General features: G+C 32.4%; 2 protein-coding genes across 3 annotated transcripts; both read left to right on the forward strand.

Annotated features, from left to right (window-relative positions):
• The first annotated feature begins 4,563 nt into the window (after positions 1-4,563).
• Positions 4,564-9,018, forward strand: STRS1 (DEA(D/H)-box RNA helicase family protein). 2 transcript variants are annotated; one of them, XR_016518593.1, is made up of 13 exons: positions 4,564-5,203; positions 5,291-5,415; positions 6,026-6,133; positions 6,283-6,363; positions 6,662-6,740; positions 6,938-7,023; positions 7,114-7,160; positions 7,236-7,303; positions 7,377-7,445; positions 7,527-7,620; positions 8,134-8,298; positions 8,399-8,491; positions 8,610-9,018. XR_016518593.1 is itself a non-coding variant. In XM_068612833.2 (13 exons), exons 1-13 carry the CDS (start codon positions 4,711-4,713, stop codon positions 8,703-8,705), a joined length of 1,614 nt encoding a protein of 537 aa, XP_068468934.2. In that variant the 5' UTR covers positions 4,564-4,710; the 3' UTR covers positions 8,706-9,018. The 2 variants fall into 2 exon arrangements, 1 of the variants encoding a protein (XP_068468934.2); XM_068612833.2 differs by having other exon boundaries at positions 7,104-7,160.
• Positions 9,019-15,953: 6,935 nt separating this feature from the next.
• LOC137811197 (disease resistance protein RPM1) lies at positions 15,954-19,167 on the forward strand. The gene has a single exon (XM_068612834.2). It carries the CDS (start codon positions 16,143-16,145, stop codon positions 18,966-18,968), a length of 2,826 nt encoding a protein of 941 aa, XP_068468935.1. The 5' UTR covers positions 15,954-16,142; the 3' UTR covers positions 18,969-19,167.
• The last annotated feature ends 417 nt before the right edge of the window (positions 19,168-19,584 follow it).

The raw sequence follows: 19,584 nt of genomic DNA on the forward strand, positions 1-19,584 counted from the left end.
TCAATTTTAAATTTTAAATGTATAATAGTTTGTCAAACGTGGAACGAAAAAAATTATTTAAACGTGAAACAATTTATTAAACATGTAACATAGTGTAACATAGCATGTAGCAGGTAATATGTAGCAATTAACAATAATAGGTAGCAGGTAACATGTAATAGATAACACGTAACAGGTAACAGGTAACAACTAACAAATAACGAGTAATAAGTAGCAAGTAAAAGGTAGCAGATAATAGGTAACAAGTAACCGGTAGCAGGTAACAAGTAACAAGTAATAGGTGACAAGTATTAGGTAACAGGTAACAAGTAACAGGAAGCAGATAACAGGTAGTAGATAAAAGGTAGCGGGTAACATGTAGCAAATAACATGTAGCAAGTAACAAGTATTAGGTAACAAGTAATAGGAAACAAGTAACAAGTAACAAATAACAGGTAGCAAGTAGCAGATAACACGTTTTAAGTAGCAGACAACAGGTAACTGGTAGCATGTAACAAGTAGCAGGTAGCAGGTAGCAAGTAGCATGTAGCAAGTAGTAGGTAGTAGGTAGCAAGTAACAAGCAGCGGGTAACACATTCCAAGTAACAGGTAGCAGGCAACAGGTACCAAGCAAGTAATAGGTAGCAGATAATAGTAGGTAGCAGATAATAGATAGCAAATAGCATATAGCATGTAGTAGGTTGTAAATAGTAGGCAACAGATAGTAGATAGCAAATAACAGGTAGGAAATAGTAGATAATAGGTAACAGTTAGTAGATAACAGCTAATAAATAATAGGTAGCATATAACAGGTAACATGTAATAGGTAGTAGGTAGGAGGTAGCTGGTAGCTGATAGTTGGCAGCATGTAGCATGTAACAGGTAACAGGTAACAATAACAAGTAGCAGTAGCAGGTAGCAAGCAACAATACAAGTTGTATAAATTATGATTGTTTAATTGTCAATGTTCCTCATTATGATCAATCAATATAGGTAGAATATAGAGAAGCAAAATATCTCAAACTGTTAAATACAAATCATTCAGAATTTTGTAGGGGTACAAAGTTATCTTGAAGTCATTGTTGGTGTGGGTGTTGACTGGAAAGATGGATGTAGGTAGCAAGTAGCAGGTAGCAGGTAATAGATTATAGGTAAAAGGCAAAAGGTAGCAGGTAGTAGATAACAGATATCAGGTAGTAGGTAACAAGTAGCAAGTAGCATGTAACAGATAGCAGGTAAGAGGTAGCAGGTAGCAAGTAGCTGATACCTAATAGCAGGTAACATCAGCAGATATCAAATATCAGGTAACATCAGCAGATATCAGATATTAGGTAACAAATATCACGTAACAGGTAACAGGTAGCAAGTAGTAGGTAGCACCCTAACATGTAACAAGTAAAAAGTAGCACGTAGCAGGTAACTACATGTAGAAATTATGATTGTTTAATTGTTAATGTTCCTCATTCTGATCAATCAATATAAGAAGAAGATAGAGAAACAAAAAATAAGTATAATATCCCAAGTTGCTACTTAAATACAAATCATTCAGATTTTTGCACAGGTACAAAGTTATCTTGATGTCATTGTTGATGTGGGTGTCAACTGGTAAGATGAATGTGTTCCGAATAGGCCAGAGAATAGGAGAGATATAACTGTTTTCTTATTATTTTATTTTGTTTATTTTGTCATTTTATAATTACTTAAAATTAAAACAAACAAAAAAGTTAACATTAAATTTGAAAGAAACTATTTGAGAGACGCGCACTACATTTATTTGAAATGAATGAGTTAAATAAAACTTTGAATTGAAAGGTGGTTTGAAAAGCACCTTTCAATTCAAAGCACACTATAAAACAAAACTTTGAGAGAAGTGTGATAAAAAGAGACTAAAAGAGAATAAAAAATAAAAAGAAAAAGAAACATAAGAAAATGAATGTAAACCATAAGGAAAGGGATTAGAAAATATATATTTTCTTAGGGTTTGTTACAGAAGTTTCACATCTTAATCTTCTTCTTTTTCTTTATATTATTATATTCATTTGTTTTAGTTTTACATTAGTAACAAATCAAAATTATGTTCATTATGTTATAAATTTGTATTTGTTTAATATATTTTGTATGATAACTAATTATAATTATTAAAATTGTATGTTGAAACTCATAGCTGATGAGAGAAAATGTTTCTATCTTATTTTTTATTTACAAAAAAATATAAATATAATAATAATAAAAATAAAAAATGCAGATATTTATATATTATATCTAATTTAATCTTATAAAATTATGAAATGACAAAATACTCAATTGTACTAATAAAATGATATATATTAAATAAGGATAGAATCGGGAAAAAAATTATGTACAACAAAAAACGATTATAAAGAAGAATCCTCTTTTTATATATATATATATATATGTATAGATTATATATTGATATTGATAATTACTTTTGTACGAAATGACAGTATATTAGTATTAAAAATAAAATAAAAACTAGTTTTCAATAATAATTAGTTATGTGTAAATACTTAAAAAATAAAAATAAAATGATTGAAATATCCAAAATAAAATATTAATAAGGACAAATTAGAAATAAATTTGTCTACATTAAAAATAGTTATAATGGGAAATCCCCTTTATATATACCACACATACATTAACATGTCTATATATCCGCATTTTTTATTTATATCATTTATATACATAGTGTTAATATGATACATATAAACTTAATTACTTCACAATCTTAGAATGGGAAAATAGCCATTTTCGGATTACAAATGACCTGATTGCAAATGACAAAAACAAACAGGTCATAAAAAGGCAAAACAGAGTCCCGAGAAAATTTTCAATTCGGCGTGGCCAACCTTTGCTAATTCTCTATTTTAAGTTATCAAAATTATATACAGTTACACGAAGACAGATCAAATACTCCATAAATCTGAATTATGAAATAATATTTGAGGGTTATATGGCAAAGTAGAGGCTTTTACAAAAGTAAAAGCTTTTGCTAATAAATAATAATAAAATCTTTAATTCAGGAGCAAGAGTCCTCTTACAGTGCCCAAAGAGAGAGGGAGGGAGAAACAACATTAAATTCAAAAGTAGAAGAAACAACCAAAAGTATAACACACTATATTGGCTTTAACCTCAGTCAACGAAACCTCTTTCCCTCTCCATGGCCAACGACCTCAACACGCATCATTTTGTATTGGTTGAGCATTTACAAAAGAGACGTTTTTTCAATTAAAATAAAACATTCCTACTAAGAGTAAGAAGGATGCTTCTCTTTCTTTGGCCTTCTTTTTATTATTCAAATTTTTTTTATAGGAAATGATGGAATACCCATACTACTGAAATAAACTAAATATTGATATAAAGATATAAAATATGAAAAGAATTGGGAGCAGTTAAAGAGGGGACACATGCGCTAATGTGCCTACATATCCACATCTTTTATTTTTATTATTAATGTGTATTTGTATTTTTTTATTAATATTATGTATCCAATTTTTTATTTATATTTTTAGTGTCCATCTATATTTTTTATTTTTACTATTATTTTATTTTTATTATTATTATTATTTATCCATATTTTTTTATTTATATCATTATTTTGTATCCGTATTTTTTTAGTTTTATCATTATCATATGTGTATTTGTATTTATTAAAATAAACTATAAATTCATATTGTAATATTTTAATTCATCATAAACTTATGTGTATTTGTATGTTTTAAATATTAACATGTGTATTAACATTTATTTTTATTTTTATCATTATTGTACATTTACAATTTTTTATTTTTATCACTACCATATGTGTATTTTTTGTTTATTAAAAATAACTATAATACATAATATACAATTTTTTTATCATTTTTTTAATTCTATTTCAAATTTGTGTTTTTAAATGTATTTTTTTCATGAAATAAATGGAAATTAAAATTTTTTTGGATGCATATTATAGGTTTTGTAGGAATTTACCTTATAATATATATAAAGAAAATGAATGCAATAGTATATTGTTAGAGATTTATTTTGATTGATTAAGAGTATAATTGATTATTAAAAGAGTGGAAAAAGATAAATGAGATTAAGAAGGGGAGTGTGAAGTTTTGAAGGAAGTGCATTTTATTTTTAGATAATAGAATTGAAAAAATAAAAATAAATATAAAAAAAAATGTCCAAGACAACAATAAAATGATAAATAACTAAAAAAAATTAATAAAATAAAATATTGGTAAAAATAAAATTGAAATAAATTTATGTAGAAAAAAACAGTTGTAAGGAGAAATTTTTTATATATATATATAGATATAGATAAAACTTTTCTTTTTTCGTGTGTTTCATGGTTTAAAAAAAAATCCTCATAAACAAATATTATTTTCTTTAAAGTTTTTAAATAAATATTTTATACAATCAACCAATTAAAACTCAGAGTAATCTTTAACAAGATTAAAATAGCACATGCATTCAAACACATACTTCATGGATATAATTTTTTTATATATAATTAATTATAAATGATTATCATATTAATTAAGATAATTATTATGAATTGTGATATATGATATCAATCCCAACCCACAAAGTCAAAAGTCAAAACCCTAAAAATTATAAATCTTCGTGCTTGCACCTCAAGCAGTTTTTGGCACTGGTTTTCGCTGTTTCGCTGTTTCGCGGCGTTGTTAACTTCCCTTCTCCTACAACCTTCCACAATCTCCAAACATGGGTCGGAGAAACGACGCCGTTTTAGTCAGCGAACCAGTCGCCGAAGAAGTCCCCTACAGCCCCGAGCTCGATTCCGAGAAGAAGAAGAAGAAAAAGAAGAATAAGAACAAAGACAAGCAGCATGAAAGCGAAAACAGCCCTAAACGAAAGCTCGACGAACTCGACCATCAAAACGGCACCGAATCGAAGAAGAAGAAAAAGAAGAAGCACCACGACTCCAAAGAGAATGCAGAGGAAACCAACGGTGACGGGAACAACGACAACGGCGCTAATCGCGATGAAACGGTGGCGGACAGGTCTGTGGTTGTTACAGGCAAGAATGCCGGAGATGCGAAGTACGCGGCGTTGAAAAACTTTTCGGATTCTGGACTTCCAGAGAATGTGCTGGAGTGCTGCAAGGGTTTCGAGAAGCCTTCTCCGATTCAATCGCGGGCGTGGCCTTTCTTATTGGACCGTCGTGATTTGATTGGAATCGCTGCCACTGGATCAGGTGCGTTGTTGTTGTGCGTTGTTGTTGTGTATATGTGTGTTTCGCGTGACTTGAAATTGGTTCTGATTTTGGTGGTTTTGCTTTCAGGGAAAACGTTGGCGTTTGGGATACCGGCGATTATGCATGTTTTGGGAAAGCGGAAGGGTAAAGGTTCCAGGGGGCGGAACCCTCTCTGCCTCGTGCTCTCTCCTACTAGAGAGCTAGCACAACAAGTATGAAGTTTGGATATGTTTAATTTTAATTTAAACTTGATGTTTTAATAATTTCATGTGTGTTTTGCACTTGTCAGTTGCAGATTGAAAATAGAGTTCTATATTACTTCCTTTGAAATGAGAGAATTTGAATCTCTCTCTCAAGTTACTGAAAATAAAGGTTTAATTGGATTTCAAATTCCAATTAAAGGGCTCTGTAGCGTGAATTTTTTAGTTGCTACTCTCTACTTGCCTTATTGTTTTATGTGTATACTCGAACATGTGAAACAATGGGTTACAGTCAATTTATCACCGTGCTGTTATTGATTAATTAAATGGTGTGATATGTTAAATATTAGTGTTACGTGACACTTTATAGCTTATATGTATCTCCATCAGAACACTATGTGTCTAAACAGGAAATTGATTGATGCTATTTATTTAGAATAATATTTTTAGGTTCCTACAGTTATGTGAGTTTTACAGTCACCTCAACCCCCCCGCCCAATGTTTCTTTTTCCTCTTATAAAATACAGCGACTTTATCTTACTTTTTCACATCCACGAATATTGGATAGTATTACTGATTTACTGAATGATAATATCTAATAGTTTTCTTTAATTGTTTATAGATATCAGATGTCATGTGTGATGCTGGTAGTTCTTGTGGTGTGGAATCAATCTGTTTGTATGGTGGAACCTCCAAAGGCCCACAAATCTCCTCTCTAAAATCTGGCATTGTAAGTTATAAAATTCTTCTGTTGCTTTGAATGGTTTGTACTCAAATGGCAGTTGAATTTAAATGCTTGTTCATTTACATGTTGAGTGATATTTTGTCCTTTTTTCATTAACATCATACGGATATCTAATACCACTTTTTTCCATCCAGGACATTGTCATTGGAACTCCGGGTCGTATCCAGGATCTAATTGAAATGGGTGTCTGTTGCCTCAAAGAAGTATCTTTTGTGGTAAGCTGTAAATTGTCAAGCAGAATTCTGTTGTTAATTTCCCTCTTATTTTTTAATGCACTTTATACCGTGTAAACAAGTTGTTATACCCATCTTATATTTTTTTAACTACATTCATTGGTGGGAAGGTCAGTTTGAGTCTCTTTGTTGTACATATATTGAATTTTCAATTACCATACAATTTGCTTCTTGGCTGACTTTTCTTTGGCTTTAAATATGTGAACTAGAAGTAGATGCTTGTTTATAAGCAAAATATGGTGAGACTTTTCCAAACATTTTCATTTATTTGTTGTTCCAGGTACTTGATGAAGCAGATCGGATGCTTGATATGGGTTTTGAGCAAATAGTTCGCTCTATTCTGGGTCAGACATCTTCTGGTATGATGCATTTTTATCAGTTGTTACCCCTATTACTGGTCATTAATTTATTTGTCCTAGAGTTTTTAATGTCTGGCTTAGATTTGTCAAAACTGATCTACATGACTGATTCTCCAAGAAGCTTAAACAGATATTTTGTTTGCTCAGTCTTTTCCACATTATTTTTGTCTCAATAAAAAAATTATACTTGTTTGCAGATCGTCAAATGGTTATGTTCAGTGCTACATGGCCTTTGGCAGTTCATCATTTGGCTCAGGAGTTTATGGATCCCAATCCTGTAAAAGTATGTATCTTTTTCAAAAAAAGATTTCAACTATTTTTCATACAATATTTTGGACGAAGAAATGCTTAAACTTGTGATAGGTTGTTGTAGGTTCAGAAGACTTGGCTGCCAATCATGATGTCATGCAGATAGTTGAGGTGTGAATTTGATCAAATCTATATATCATACATTTTTATGGTTTTAGTTAATATTGAATCCTTCTACATTCATAGGTCTTGGATGACCGGGCTCGGGATAGGCGCCTGGTTGCTTTACTGGAAAAGTACCACAAATCTCAGAGGTATATTCTGCAAAAAAAATTACAAGTTTTATTTTGCTACGTGTTGCTAAGATATTGTATCTTTTTCTCTCAGCAATCGAGTATTGGTCTTTGTTTTGTACAAAAATGAAGCCAAACGAGTTGAAAATATGCTTCAAGAAGGGTATGTCATCTCACATTTTATGATAATTTCGTGGTTAAAATATCTAGTGCTTACTTAGGATGTGTTAAATACCATTTTCAGGGGTTGGAAGGCTGTTTCAATACACGGGGACAAAGCTCAACATGATCGCACAAAGGCACTCTCATTGTTCAAGAAGGGAACCTGTCCTTTGCTGGTACTTGTTTTACACTTTTATTATTAGTGATAATTTTTGTATCAGTATGACAACTCATAAGTTAAATGAAATTTATGATTTGCTATGACAACAATGTTTGACTGTTTCCTCTATGATATTGTGGCTATATTGGATAATGGTTGTTTTCTTCTCATCAATTTAACTTCATATTTTTGCAATATGTTTTTCTGCACTTGCTATCTCTGGAAAATGTTTTTATACAAATTCTTCTTTACTTGTTTCTTATCCCTTTCAAAGCTCTAGTTTTAGTATTTTTACACTCCTGACTTGTGGATGAAACCCACTTTTTAATTTAGTCCTCAACGAAAAATGTTCAGATTAAAAGAAGTTATTATGTCAATCTTTTTTGAACTTTAATATTATTGTAAAGGCTCCTGCTAATACCTTTAGTGGGTAATGCTTCTAAAGAAACTAGCTTTATGTCTATTGAACGGGACATGCTACTGATACCTTTTTTATATGGCCAATTATCTGACATAATTCAGTGAACAGGTTGCTACTGATGTGGCTGCACGGGGATTGGATATTCCAGATGTTGAAGTAGTGATAAACTATAGTTTTCCTCTCACTACAGAAGATTATGTTCATAGAATTGGGCGGACTGGACGAGCTGGTAAGAAAGGTGTTGCCCATACATTCTTCACACAGCAGAATAAGGTATTACTAACCAACAACGTCATATCCTCCTAGGTTATAGTATTAATTGGTGCTTTTGTGTTTTTCACCCTGGTATCAATTAAGAATTGAAATATTTCAGGGACTTGCTGGGGAGCTGGTGAATGTTTTGAGGGAAGCAGGGCAAATTGTACCCGATGCCCTCCTGAAATTTGGCACACATGTAAAGAAAAAGGTCTATTTTCTTCTCCTTTTATGTCCGTGCACCAGTTCATATTTTTTCTATGATAAAGCTAGGATAAACATTTGATTTTGGTTGATTGTTAAAATTATAATTTTCCTATCCATTATAGGAGTCCAAGCTTTACGGGGCGCACTTCAAGGAAATCCCTGTTGATGCTCCAAAGTCTCAAAAGAAAACATTTGACAACTCTGACGATGAAGACTAAATGATGGTGACTTATGTTTATCTTTGGCTGAAGGAATATGTGAATTCGGTCATTGCTTACTCTTTTTGTTCGAGTTATTTATTACTTTAAAAGGTGATAAAAAAATTCAGTTATAAATATAGGTTAGTGAGTATTTTCCTGTTGTAGCTTGCACTCGTGTGCTTGTAAGCTTTTGTTTTTCTTCTCGTTACGAGATTATAATTTTAAATTCACACATTTTTAGCTGTCTAGGATTTGTCTTTAAATTTCAGAGCTTGACATTTTATAGTTTTAATTGATTAATTAATTAATTTACTATTTTCTTTTGGTTGTATAGCCTGTTACACCAATTTATTATGTTGTTCAACATGCTTTATATATATATATTAGAAATGGTATATCCTTTTAAATAGGCACATTACAAAACGGTAAACTTTCTAATGAACCAACAAGTTTACCTATTAACAATATGAAAATGAAGATAGACAAAATGAAAGACTGCAACTTACGGTATAGTACATTATGGTGTACTATATCAACCTCTTAATATATGAACTTAAAAGTCTTGATTCGAAGCAACTTCTCAACTTCTACAATAAGTGTTTTTTCAAAGCTTTGGTGAACTCTTCCAACTTCAAGAATAAGTGTTTTTCCAAAGCTTTGCTGAATATGTGAGCGACTTGATCTTTACTCTAACTAGATCAATAGTTTTTCTTTGTGAAGATTTCTCAAGGGGTAAAAGTACAATTACATATCAATACGTTTGCTTCTTCCCCGTAGGTTTGAATATTTTAACAATTTAATTGTTGAGTTATTGTTATAAGAAATTGTAGTAACCTTTATTTGCTCAAGAATTTTCCTCAATCATAAGATTTGACAAATACAAGTTATAGTTGTTCCATAGTGAACAAACTAACAATGAGTTGTTATTTAGAAGATGCTATGGAATAACATTTGTTTCATGCAGAAAGATAAAATCAGTGTTTTTTTCTATCATCTAGATCACATGTAAATTATTATGTATAAATCCAATCAAATCACATTTTTCATCCTTGAAACATACCCCAACGTTACGAGTTTCTTATAAATAGTGTAAAATTATTTTAACATTAAACAAATGTAATTTAATAGGATTTTCTATGTAATTGCTAATCAAACAAACAAAATACATGATGTTTAACTATAATTGCAATAAGATTATATTAGATTGTCATCAATTTGCTTCAAATATGTGCTATCAAACTTCATTTGAAGCCTAATCAAAATTTCTCCTACATGTTTTTTTTTAAATAGAAAAATCCTATATTTTGATTGAATCACTTTTATATCTAAAAAATAATGTATCAAACCCATACAACATTTCAAATTCATTTATCATTAACTTAAAACTAAACATGACAGTACATTTTTCAGGGAATATAAGATCAATATATAAGATACTATAAGCATTTTCCTTTTGTTTCACACCTTAACATAAATTATTTGCTCGTAAAGACATTTCACAAATTCAATATTTAGAAATCTAGTTTCAATGTGATTATAACAAGCCTATAGGGCTTGTTTTAGCCCATTAAGAGTTTTCCTTAATCTACAAACCTTAGGTATATTCTCCCTGCACCTGATCAATTCAAACTCGCACCCGATCATAGACTTAAAAAGACAAAAGTGCCCTTAATGAATTTTAGATTAGGTCAAGTGATGAATGTGCACCCAATGCAATTACAGATCTGCACCCAACCCTCACTTCTGCACCCAACCCACAACCGCAACTCATCTGCACCATCTTCCTCTAGGTTTTCGCAGGGAAGCACACGCAGCCCTTTCGTTCCGTTTGATTTCGACGACAGAGCACCAGCAGCGACGACGAAGGAGCCCTTGAACGGAGAGGAAGCCCGGAGCGAACGTCGGAGAAGACAAGGTAAGTGACTTGCGAATATTTTTGTTCGGAATTATACTTTGACTTACGGATAAATTTATGCGTAATCATAATACTTTTGTGCGAAAGTCAAATTTGACTTGCGGATATTTTTATCCGTTATATGTAATTGTTGTACGGATATTTTTGTGCGGAAGTGATATTTTGACTTGCGGATAAAAAACAACTATGGATATGGATATCCATAATTAAAAAAACAACTATGAATATGAATATCCATAACTCAAAAAACTACTACGGATATTTAAATCCATAATACAAAACAAAATGCCGGATAATTATATCCGTAATGCAGTGATATGGTGCAGAAAATGTTACTGACTTACGGACGCTTGCATCCGTAAGGTTAAAATGAGACTTCCAGATTTTGGTATCCATCTCTACCTGAGCTTGAACAAAATGCCATAAAAAACGTAAATCAGTTATTACTTCACAACAATGTCAAAGTGCAAACGACCCCCTCCACCACCACTGTAAATCCACCTCCAACGCAACTCAAAGCACCACCAAAGATGAAAACGAATTTTCTCTGCACCCTTCACAGCTTTTCAAAATAAACATTCACAGCTTTTCAAACTAAAGATGACAAGGGCATGGTTGGATTTTGAAAACTTTTTTGGGTGCAGGAAGCAAATGATCGGGTGCAGGAAGTAATTGCCCAAACCTTATTTTGGTATCCAACCTTAACATATCCAAGTGGTTGATCAATAAATACTTGTTTTTCTAAATTATGCAAGAATGTTGATTTGACATCTAATTGGAAAATTGGCCAGAAATTTTGTGCTGCTAATGCAACCAACAAATTAAAAAAAATATTTTCTTATAACCAATCTCATACCGTTGATTGTACTCTTTTGCTATCAAGCGAACTTTATACTTGTTTCACCACCATCTTTGTTTAACTTTGTTTTGGAAATTTATTTTACACCAATATTTTTTTTGACCTTTAAGTAGATTGCATAGCTTTTTAAGTGTTATTCATTTTAATGGAATTTTTATCATCCATTGCTTTTCTCCATTTTTCTTCTTTAATTGCGGTCTCAAAAAATTTTGGGGTCTCAATGAAAAAATAAAACAAAATGACTAATTTTCTCAACCACAAAATTCTCCATCCATGTAGGTCTTCTCCTATTTCAGTAAGGACATTCATTTGTTGGTTCAACTGCTTGTTGCTCATTGTAATTTCATTGTTGGTTGTTGTCTACCTTCATCAAAATCATTATTTCGATCAAAATTAGCTTATAGTTATTGTTCAAGTTTGTCTGCATCCCAATTTTATAACTAATCCTCATCCAACACCACATCACTACTAGTAACAATTTATTGGTGATAGGATTGTACAATTTTTACACTTTCAATTGTTCAATAACACCAAGAAAAATGATATTTTACTCATTTGTCAACAAACTTCTTTCTCATCTTATATGAAATATGAGTACATGCAACACACTCAAATATTCTAAAATAATCTATGGTTAGTCTCTTTCCACTGCAAGCCTCCTTAAGTATCATGTTTTGAATTACAAAAGTTAGGCTTCTATTTAAGACATGAATACTCCAATTTAGAGCTTTTGGACAAAATGTCTTTGGAACACACTCTTGTGTAAGCAAACTTCTCACCATTTTGAGAATTGTTCTATTTTTCTTCTCTAACACACCATTTTGTTGTGGTGTGTAGGTATAAGCTTTTTCTTGATGTCATGTTCTTTGCACGCAAAAATTAAACTCATTTGAGTTGTATTCTTCATCCCAATTTGTTTGAAAAGTTTTAATGGCCTTTCTTGATTCTTTTCAACTCTTGTTTTGAAAGTTTTAAATGCACCAAAAGTTTCTGACTTCTCTTGCAAAAAATAAAATAAAAATAGACCCATATTTTCATAGAATAATCGTCAATGAAAGTAATTAAATATTTTACCTCCATTTGATGACAATTTTATTATCCACATAAGTCTGAATGCACCCATTCTAAAATATTATTTGCTCTTCATGACTCATTGGGAAATTAATATTATGTTATTTACTAACAACACATTCTTCACAAACTTGAGAAGGAACAAAAACCAATGAAAGACATGTTACCATTTTTTTTATGTTTGTGGAACTCTAATCCTTCTTAATGCAAATGCTCATAATAATAATGTCAAAGCCAAGAAAAATATTTTCCTAGGATATTAAAATAGGTTTAATGATTTCAATCTTTAGAGGAATAAGTGATTTGAACTCATTTTTACAACAATAATAACACCTTTAATTGAATAAATTTCACAAACACCTTTGCTAGTCGGCGATAGTGTAATCATTTTCTTGTAATTGTTCAACACTTAATAAATTGCTTTTCAAATTAGGAACATATAACACATTATAATTTGTTTCAACAAATCATTTTATTTTTATTTTAATACCATCTTTTCTCATTACTTTCATCATAGAGCAATCCTCAAAGCTCACAATTTACTGAAAATCTTCATTTAGAAATGAAAAAGAAGATTTACTACCACTTATATGGTTATTGTAGTATGTATCCTTATACCACAAATCTAATTTAACATTTTTTATTATCTTGAATAACCATTAGCAACATCTCTTCCTCTTCCTCTTTCATCTTTGCTAGATTTGACCTTTGTTTTTCATGAGGCAACTTGGTATAACATTTAGAAGCATAATGACTAAATTTAAGACATGTAAAATATTTTAAAACATTCATGCTTCTTTTCTCTACGCCTTGAGAATGATCATTACAACTCCTGAAATTGTTTTGTTGTTTAAGTCTCTAGCACCTTGTCTCCCTTGCCCTTTGCCTCTATCTCTACACTATCGTTTGAAATTGTTGGAACCAATATTGATAGAAGCATTTAATGCTTGCTTCTTAATTTTTTACGATTTAATATTTTGTTCATGCACCAATAGTGAACGTTGCAGTTCATCAAGTGAAAGATCATCCATGTCTTTAAATTCTTTTATAACACACACAACAAAAATTAAATTTTGGTGCTAAAGATCGAAGTATCTTTTCAACAACATTTATTTCTTCAGTTTTGTCACCATATGTGTGCAATCTTGTGGACAACCATCATCACATGTGCAAAGTAGTCCATGGTTGATTTTTCAGATTTCAACCGAATTGTTTTGAACTTACAACGAAGAACTTGAAGCTAGTGCCTGCTTGCTCTTGTCAATTCTTGATACTTATTCTTTATTGAATCCCAAATATCCTTATATGTTTCTTTATTGAGATTGTTTTATAAAATAGACTGATCAATAACTTTGAAACAAATCATTTTTTGTTTTGTTTTGAAGCTAACTTTAGTGCATCCAATTTCTTTTGTTGTTCGTCATTAAGTAATGCATTTTTTTAGACACACCATGTTCAATTACCTACCGATACTCCTTGGACCTTAGAAAATTTTCCATCAACATACACCAATAACATAGTGACCATCAAAACTAAGAATTTGTGCTCACCACCGAAATGAAGAATTGATAGCTACACAAAAGATTCTTCACTCACCATTTGCTATTCCAAAGGAAGTCTTAGAAAAAAAATCAAACTTTGATATCACTATTAAATAATTTAAATAGACACATTATAAAATGGTACACATTCTAAGAAGTCCATAAGTTTGCCTACTAAAAATGTAAAAAATAAAGATAAACGACAATTAATATACTTAGCTTTTGATGCAACTAATTACGAGTTGGAAAATTATGGGAGAGTTTATTAAACAAGTAAGATTTACATATTTTTGCATCACATTGCATGAAAGCTTGTATGAATTAAAACTCACTACAAATTCTAAATGCCAAAATTAAATAAAATAAGGATGAAACTAATGTTATTCAACCAACAATGTTGCATGAAAACTTATTTAATAAATTACTTAATGAGAAGTTATGGTACATAAGTTAATTTAAAGTTAATATGAAAATATAGATACAAATAAGGAAATTTTGTTTTGTGTTATTTCCTAGTTTCTCCTCCTTACAAAACACTCGTTAAGAAATTGACCCATTTTTTTTATATCAGAAGTTTCTCACCTGGTGCATGGTAAGGTCAACATTCAAATTTACCACCTTTGGTTGAGTACGAAGAAAACACCAAAAATTGAACGCACGTAGCAAATGACCTAAGCAACTAATCATTGAAAAGTATTCGATGTCTGTTCTTAAATATTTTTAATTATTTAATTTAAATATTGAATAATTATTACATTTAAATATAATATTTTTTTATACCAACGTATTTTTGTTTAAGTAAAAGAATGTTATTCTTTTATTACGAATTTTATTTCAGTCAACGCTCTTTAATACACTTCAATGGCTGGTGATTAGCAATTTGGGTTCACCATGTCAAAGGATGCATCCTCGCATGTTCCAATTAGACGAAATAACCGCGTACTAAAGAGCTATGATAGTCTTAGATATGACTTCCCCATTAAACTATGCGTGTTGTAGGGTGAGTGAATCTCATGCAAATTTTTCCTTAGGAGTCATCATTTTTCACTATTGTCCTAAGGATATTAAGAAGTGAACTTTAAACTTAATTCAATCTCATAAAATCAGTTTATATTATGAGGTTTGCACTCACTTGTATACAATGAAATATTTTCATCCCTAGTGGGATCTCCAACACATCCCTTCTCACGCCGGAAGTGACAGCTCGTGTGTGGAACAACATATTATGGGTGGTCTGATAACGACCCGATAACGAGTGACACGATAAATCCAACAAACACTCGTTATGATAGACTTTAAATGACTCTGATACCATATTACAAAGTGAACTTTAAGTCTAAGTCAACCCTATAAAATCGGCTCACTTATAGACTAAAATTTTTTTGTTTTTAAATTAGTTTCTATTATTGTTAAATGATTTCTAAATTGGTGTCTAATTAGCAACCAAGGTTTTTGCTATAAAATTTAGAATCCAAATAATTGGTAGCAAAAACTTTGGTTGTTAATTAGACACCAATTTAGAAACCATCTAACAATAATATAAACTAATTTAGAAACTAATTTAGAAACTACAATTTATGTAGTATCTAAAATGGTCTCTAATTTAGTTACCATAGTAATTAATTATTTTTTGTCTCTAAATATTGATTTTTATTTTATGATTTTGATGGTTTTCTAATGTTTCATGTAAAAGATAAAATCTTGATAAAATATTTTGATTGATTAATCTCATAAAAGTTTGCTAGTCTTCTTCTTTTGTTTGTTTTCGTAAAATAAAAGGTAACATATTTTCCGTCGAAGGCATGGTTCTACGTGGTAGTTTTGTGACGCGGAAACATAAGGCCTTCAATCGAATCATATCAGTTGACCATTTCCTTGGTGGCTCTAATAAGATCGCATTTTCTTTAACACATTCAGACACGTAACTTCGAAAATGGCCATATAAGCTCAACATCGAAGCCACAAAGGAATTCATAATCCCATGATCACTATTGTTATTCTTATACATAAAAAATCGACCCAGAAGTCTCATGATAAAGTTCTGCAACAACTCTTGGAGTTAGAAAAAAATGGCAGATAGTTCAGTATCGTTTTTACTGGAAAAGTTGGATTCTTTACTTCAGGAAGAAGTGAATCTGCAGAGAGGGGTTCGTGAAGATGTTCAGCACATCAAATATGAACTTGAACGTCACAAGGCCATCTTAAGGATGGCTGATGCTATGGAGGACAAAGACCCTGAACTCAAAGCATGGGTCAAACGAGTGAGAGATGTTGCTCATGACATGGAAGATGCTATAGATGAATTCAACCTTCGCCTTGTTGATCAACATGGACAAGGCAACAATTCTTCTCTTCATAGGTTTATTTTCGGCCTTAAGACCATGAAAGCTCGGAGAAGAATTGCTTTAGATATGCAAAGTATCAAATGCAAAGTGAACGTTATATCCCAGGGACGTCCTGAGTTACCTGGGCTAGGGTCGAGGTCAAGTCAACGGCTTTCATCAAGGCTTGATAGCCAAGGAGATGCACTTCTGCTAGAAGAAGCTGATCTGGTGGGTATTGACAAACCCAAAAGGCAGATTTGTGATTTGCTTTTCAATGAAGAACTGGGTAGGGCTGTGATTCCAATTTATGGAATGGGAGGGTTGGGGAAAACCACCCTGGCAAAGCAGGTCTATGATGATCCAAAAGTGAAGAAGCGTTTCAGGATTCATGCTTGGATCAATGTTTCACAGTCTTTTAAGCTACAAGAGCTCCTTAAAGACCTGGTTCAGCAGCTCCATAATGTCATTGGCAAACCAGCACCGGAAGCAGTTGGGCAAATGAAAAGTGAGGGGCTCAAAGAGATGATCAAGAACTTGCTTCAGAGCAGCAGGTACCTAATTGTGCTGGATGATGTGTGGCATGTGAGGGTATGGGACTCTGTCAAACTTGCTTTGCCTAATAGCAACCGTGGAAGTAGAGTGATGGTTACAACACGCAAAAAAGATATAGCTTTGTATTCTTGTGCTGAACTGGGTAAGGATTTTAACCTTGATTTCTTACCTGAGGAAGAAGCTTGGTATCTTTTCTGCAAGAAAACATTTCAGGGTAACTCGTGTCCTCCTCATCTGGAGGAGGTTTGCAGGAAGATCTTAAAAATGTGTGGTGGGTTGCCACTAGCAATTGTGGCAATTGGTGGTGCTTTGGCTACGAAAGGGAGGGCAAACATTGAAGAGTGGCAGATGGTTTGCAGAAGTTTTGGGTCTGAAATTGAAGGCAATGACAAACTGGGGGATATGAATAAAGTGCTTTCCCTAAGTTTCAATGAGTTGCCTTACTATCTTAAATCCTGTTTGTTGTACCTAAATATCTTCCCTGAGTTTCATGCAATTGAGCACATGAGACTAATTCGCTTGTGGATTGCTGAAGGTTTTGTGAATGGAGAAGATGGAAAGACAAGGGAGGAAGTTGCAGACAGTTACCTCAAGGAGCTCTTGGACAGAAGCCTGCTGCAAGTTGTAGCAAAAACCAGTGATGGCAGGATGAAGACTTGTCGTATGCATGATCTTCTAAGGGAGATTGTGAATTTGAAGGCAAAGGATCAAAACTTTGCAACAATAGCCAAAGATCAAGACATAATCTGGCCAGACAAAGTTCGACGCCTGTCAATCATAAATACATTGCATAATGTGCAAAAAAATAGAGCTTCATTCCAACTCCGGTCTCTGCTACTGTTTGACTTATCAGATTCACTGGATAATTTTTCTATACGTGCATTATGTTCCACTGGTTACAAGTTAATCAGGGTCTTAGATTTGCAGGATACACCTTTGGAGGTTTTTCCTGCTGAAATTTTCAGCCTTTACCTTCTCAAGTATCTGAGTTTGAAGAATACAAAGGTGAAAAGCATTCCAGGTACCATTAAGAAGCTGCAGCAGCTGGAGACTCTAGATCTTAAACAAACCCTTGTCACTGTATTGCCAGTTGAAATTGTGGAGCTGCAACAATTACGCCATCTCTTGGTGTATCGCTATGAGATTGAATCTTATGCTTATTTCCATTCAAGGCACGGCTTCAAGGTGGCTGCCCCTATAGGACTCATGAAATCTTTGCAAAAGCTATGCTTTATAGAGGCAGACCAGGCTTTGATGGTTGAGCTAGGAAAACTCACTCAACTCAGGAGGCTTGGCATTAGAAAGATGAGGCAACAAGATGGTGCTGCTCTGTGTTCATCCATTGAGAAGATGATCAATCTCCGCTCACTGTCCATCACAGCAATTGAAGATTATGAGATCATTGATATTCACAACATCTTCAGGCCTCCTCCCTATCTCCAGCAGTTATACTTGAGTGGACGTTTAGACACTTTTCCCCACTGGATTAGTTCTCTTAAGAATTTGGTGCGAGTGTTTCTAAAATGGAGTCGGCTAAGAGAGGATCCTCTGGTACATCTTCAAGATTTGCCAAATCTGAGACATCTCGAGTTTCTTCAAGTTTATGTAGGTGAGACATTGAATTTCAAGGCAAAAGGGTTCCCAAGTCTGAAGGTGTTAGGCCTTGATGATTTAGATGAACTGAAATGTATGACTGTGGAGGAGGGAGCAATGCCTGGTCTTAAAAAGCTCATAATCCAGCGCTGTGGTTCACTGAAGCAGGTACCCTTAGGCATTGAACATCTAACAAAACTAAAATCAATTGAGTTTTTTGACATGCCTGGAGAATTGATCACAAGACTTTCAAGTGGAGGTGAGGATTATTTGAGAGCACAACATGTCCCAGCACTTTATTCCTCGTATTGGAGGGATGGAGGTTGGGATGTCTACTCATTAGAGACTTTAGGGGAGCGAGAGACTGATTTCAGTCGCAGTACTGCAATGAGAAGTCTTGAAAATTGTACTCTCTGGAAGGTTTAACTCATATTTTTTTCTACTTTAACATGCATATGTGAGTGATGACAAGTTTTTGTTTCACATCACCTTGCATATGCTAGCGAATGTACTCTTTTGTTTCTGCACTCATCTCACTGCAGATTCTTAAACTTTCAACCATTATTTGTTTGTTGAACATGTATTCTGAGGTTAATGAATAAAAGTGTTCAACATTTTTGGTTTACGATTACATGATCTCTTAGCTTTTGAATCTTTCTTTCACTGTGATCTGTCACTTCTAAACAGGAAAATAAGAAGCTCACATTCTAAACAAAATATAATAACTGTCACATACATTATATAAAGTGGGTTGAAACGTATTTAATAAAAAACCGATTTCACAAAATTTGAAATTTTTTTATTTTTTTTTAGAGTTTAACAATACAAAATAATATGCATTACAACATTTTGTTTTGTAGTTAGATGTAATTTTTTAATAAGATTACTTTACCTTATATTTATTCTTTTATATAAAATAAAAGGATATTACTTTTTTAGCAACTACTTAAGGTATTGTTTTTTAACAAGACTACTTTATATTATACCATTTTTTTTATTTTTTTTATTTTTTTTTTGATCAGCAATATATATTATATTATAC

The sequence above is a fragment of the Phaseolus vulgaris genome, chromosome 2 (genome assembly GCF_051622355.1).
Source record: "Phaseolus vulgaris cultivar YP4 chromosome 2, ASM5162235v1, whole genome shotgun sequence".
Taxonomy (NCBI): domain Eukaryota; kingdom Viridiplantae; phylum Streptophyta; class Magnoliopsida; order Fabales; family Fabaceae; genus Phaseolus; species Phaseolus vulgaris.

Excerpts from the sequence above, each read along its gene's own strand:
- LOC137811197 (XM_068612834.2), top strand. The coding sequence starts at position 16,143 with ATGGCAGATAGTTCAGTATCGTTTTTACTGGAAAAGTTGGATTCTTTA.
- STRS1 (XM_068612833.2), top strand. The coding sequence starts at position 4,711 with ATGGGTCGGAGAAACGACGCCGTTTTAGTCAGCGAACCAGTCGCCGAA. Across the intron at positions 6,134-6,282 it reads CCTCTCTAAAATCTGGCATT|GACATTGTCATTGGAACTCC; the intron begins GTAAGTTATAAA and ends TTTTCCATCCAG. Across the intron at positions 7,621-8,133 it reads AGGGAACCTGTCCTTTGCTG|GTTGCTACTGATGTGGCTGC; the intron begins GTACTTGTTTTA and ends TTCAGTGAACAG.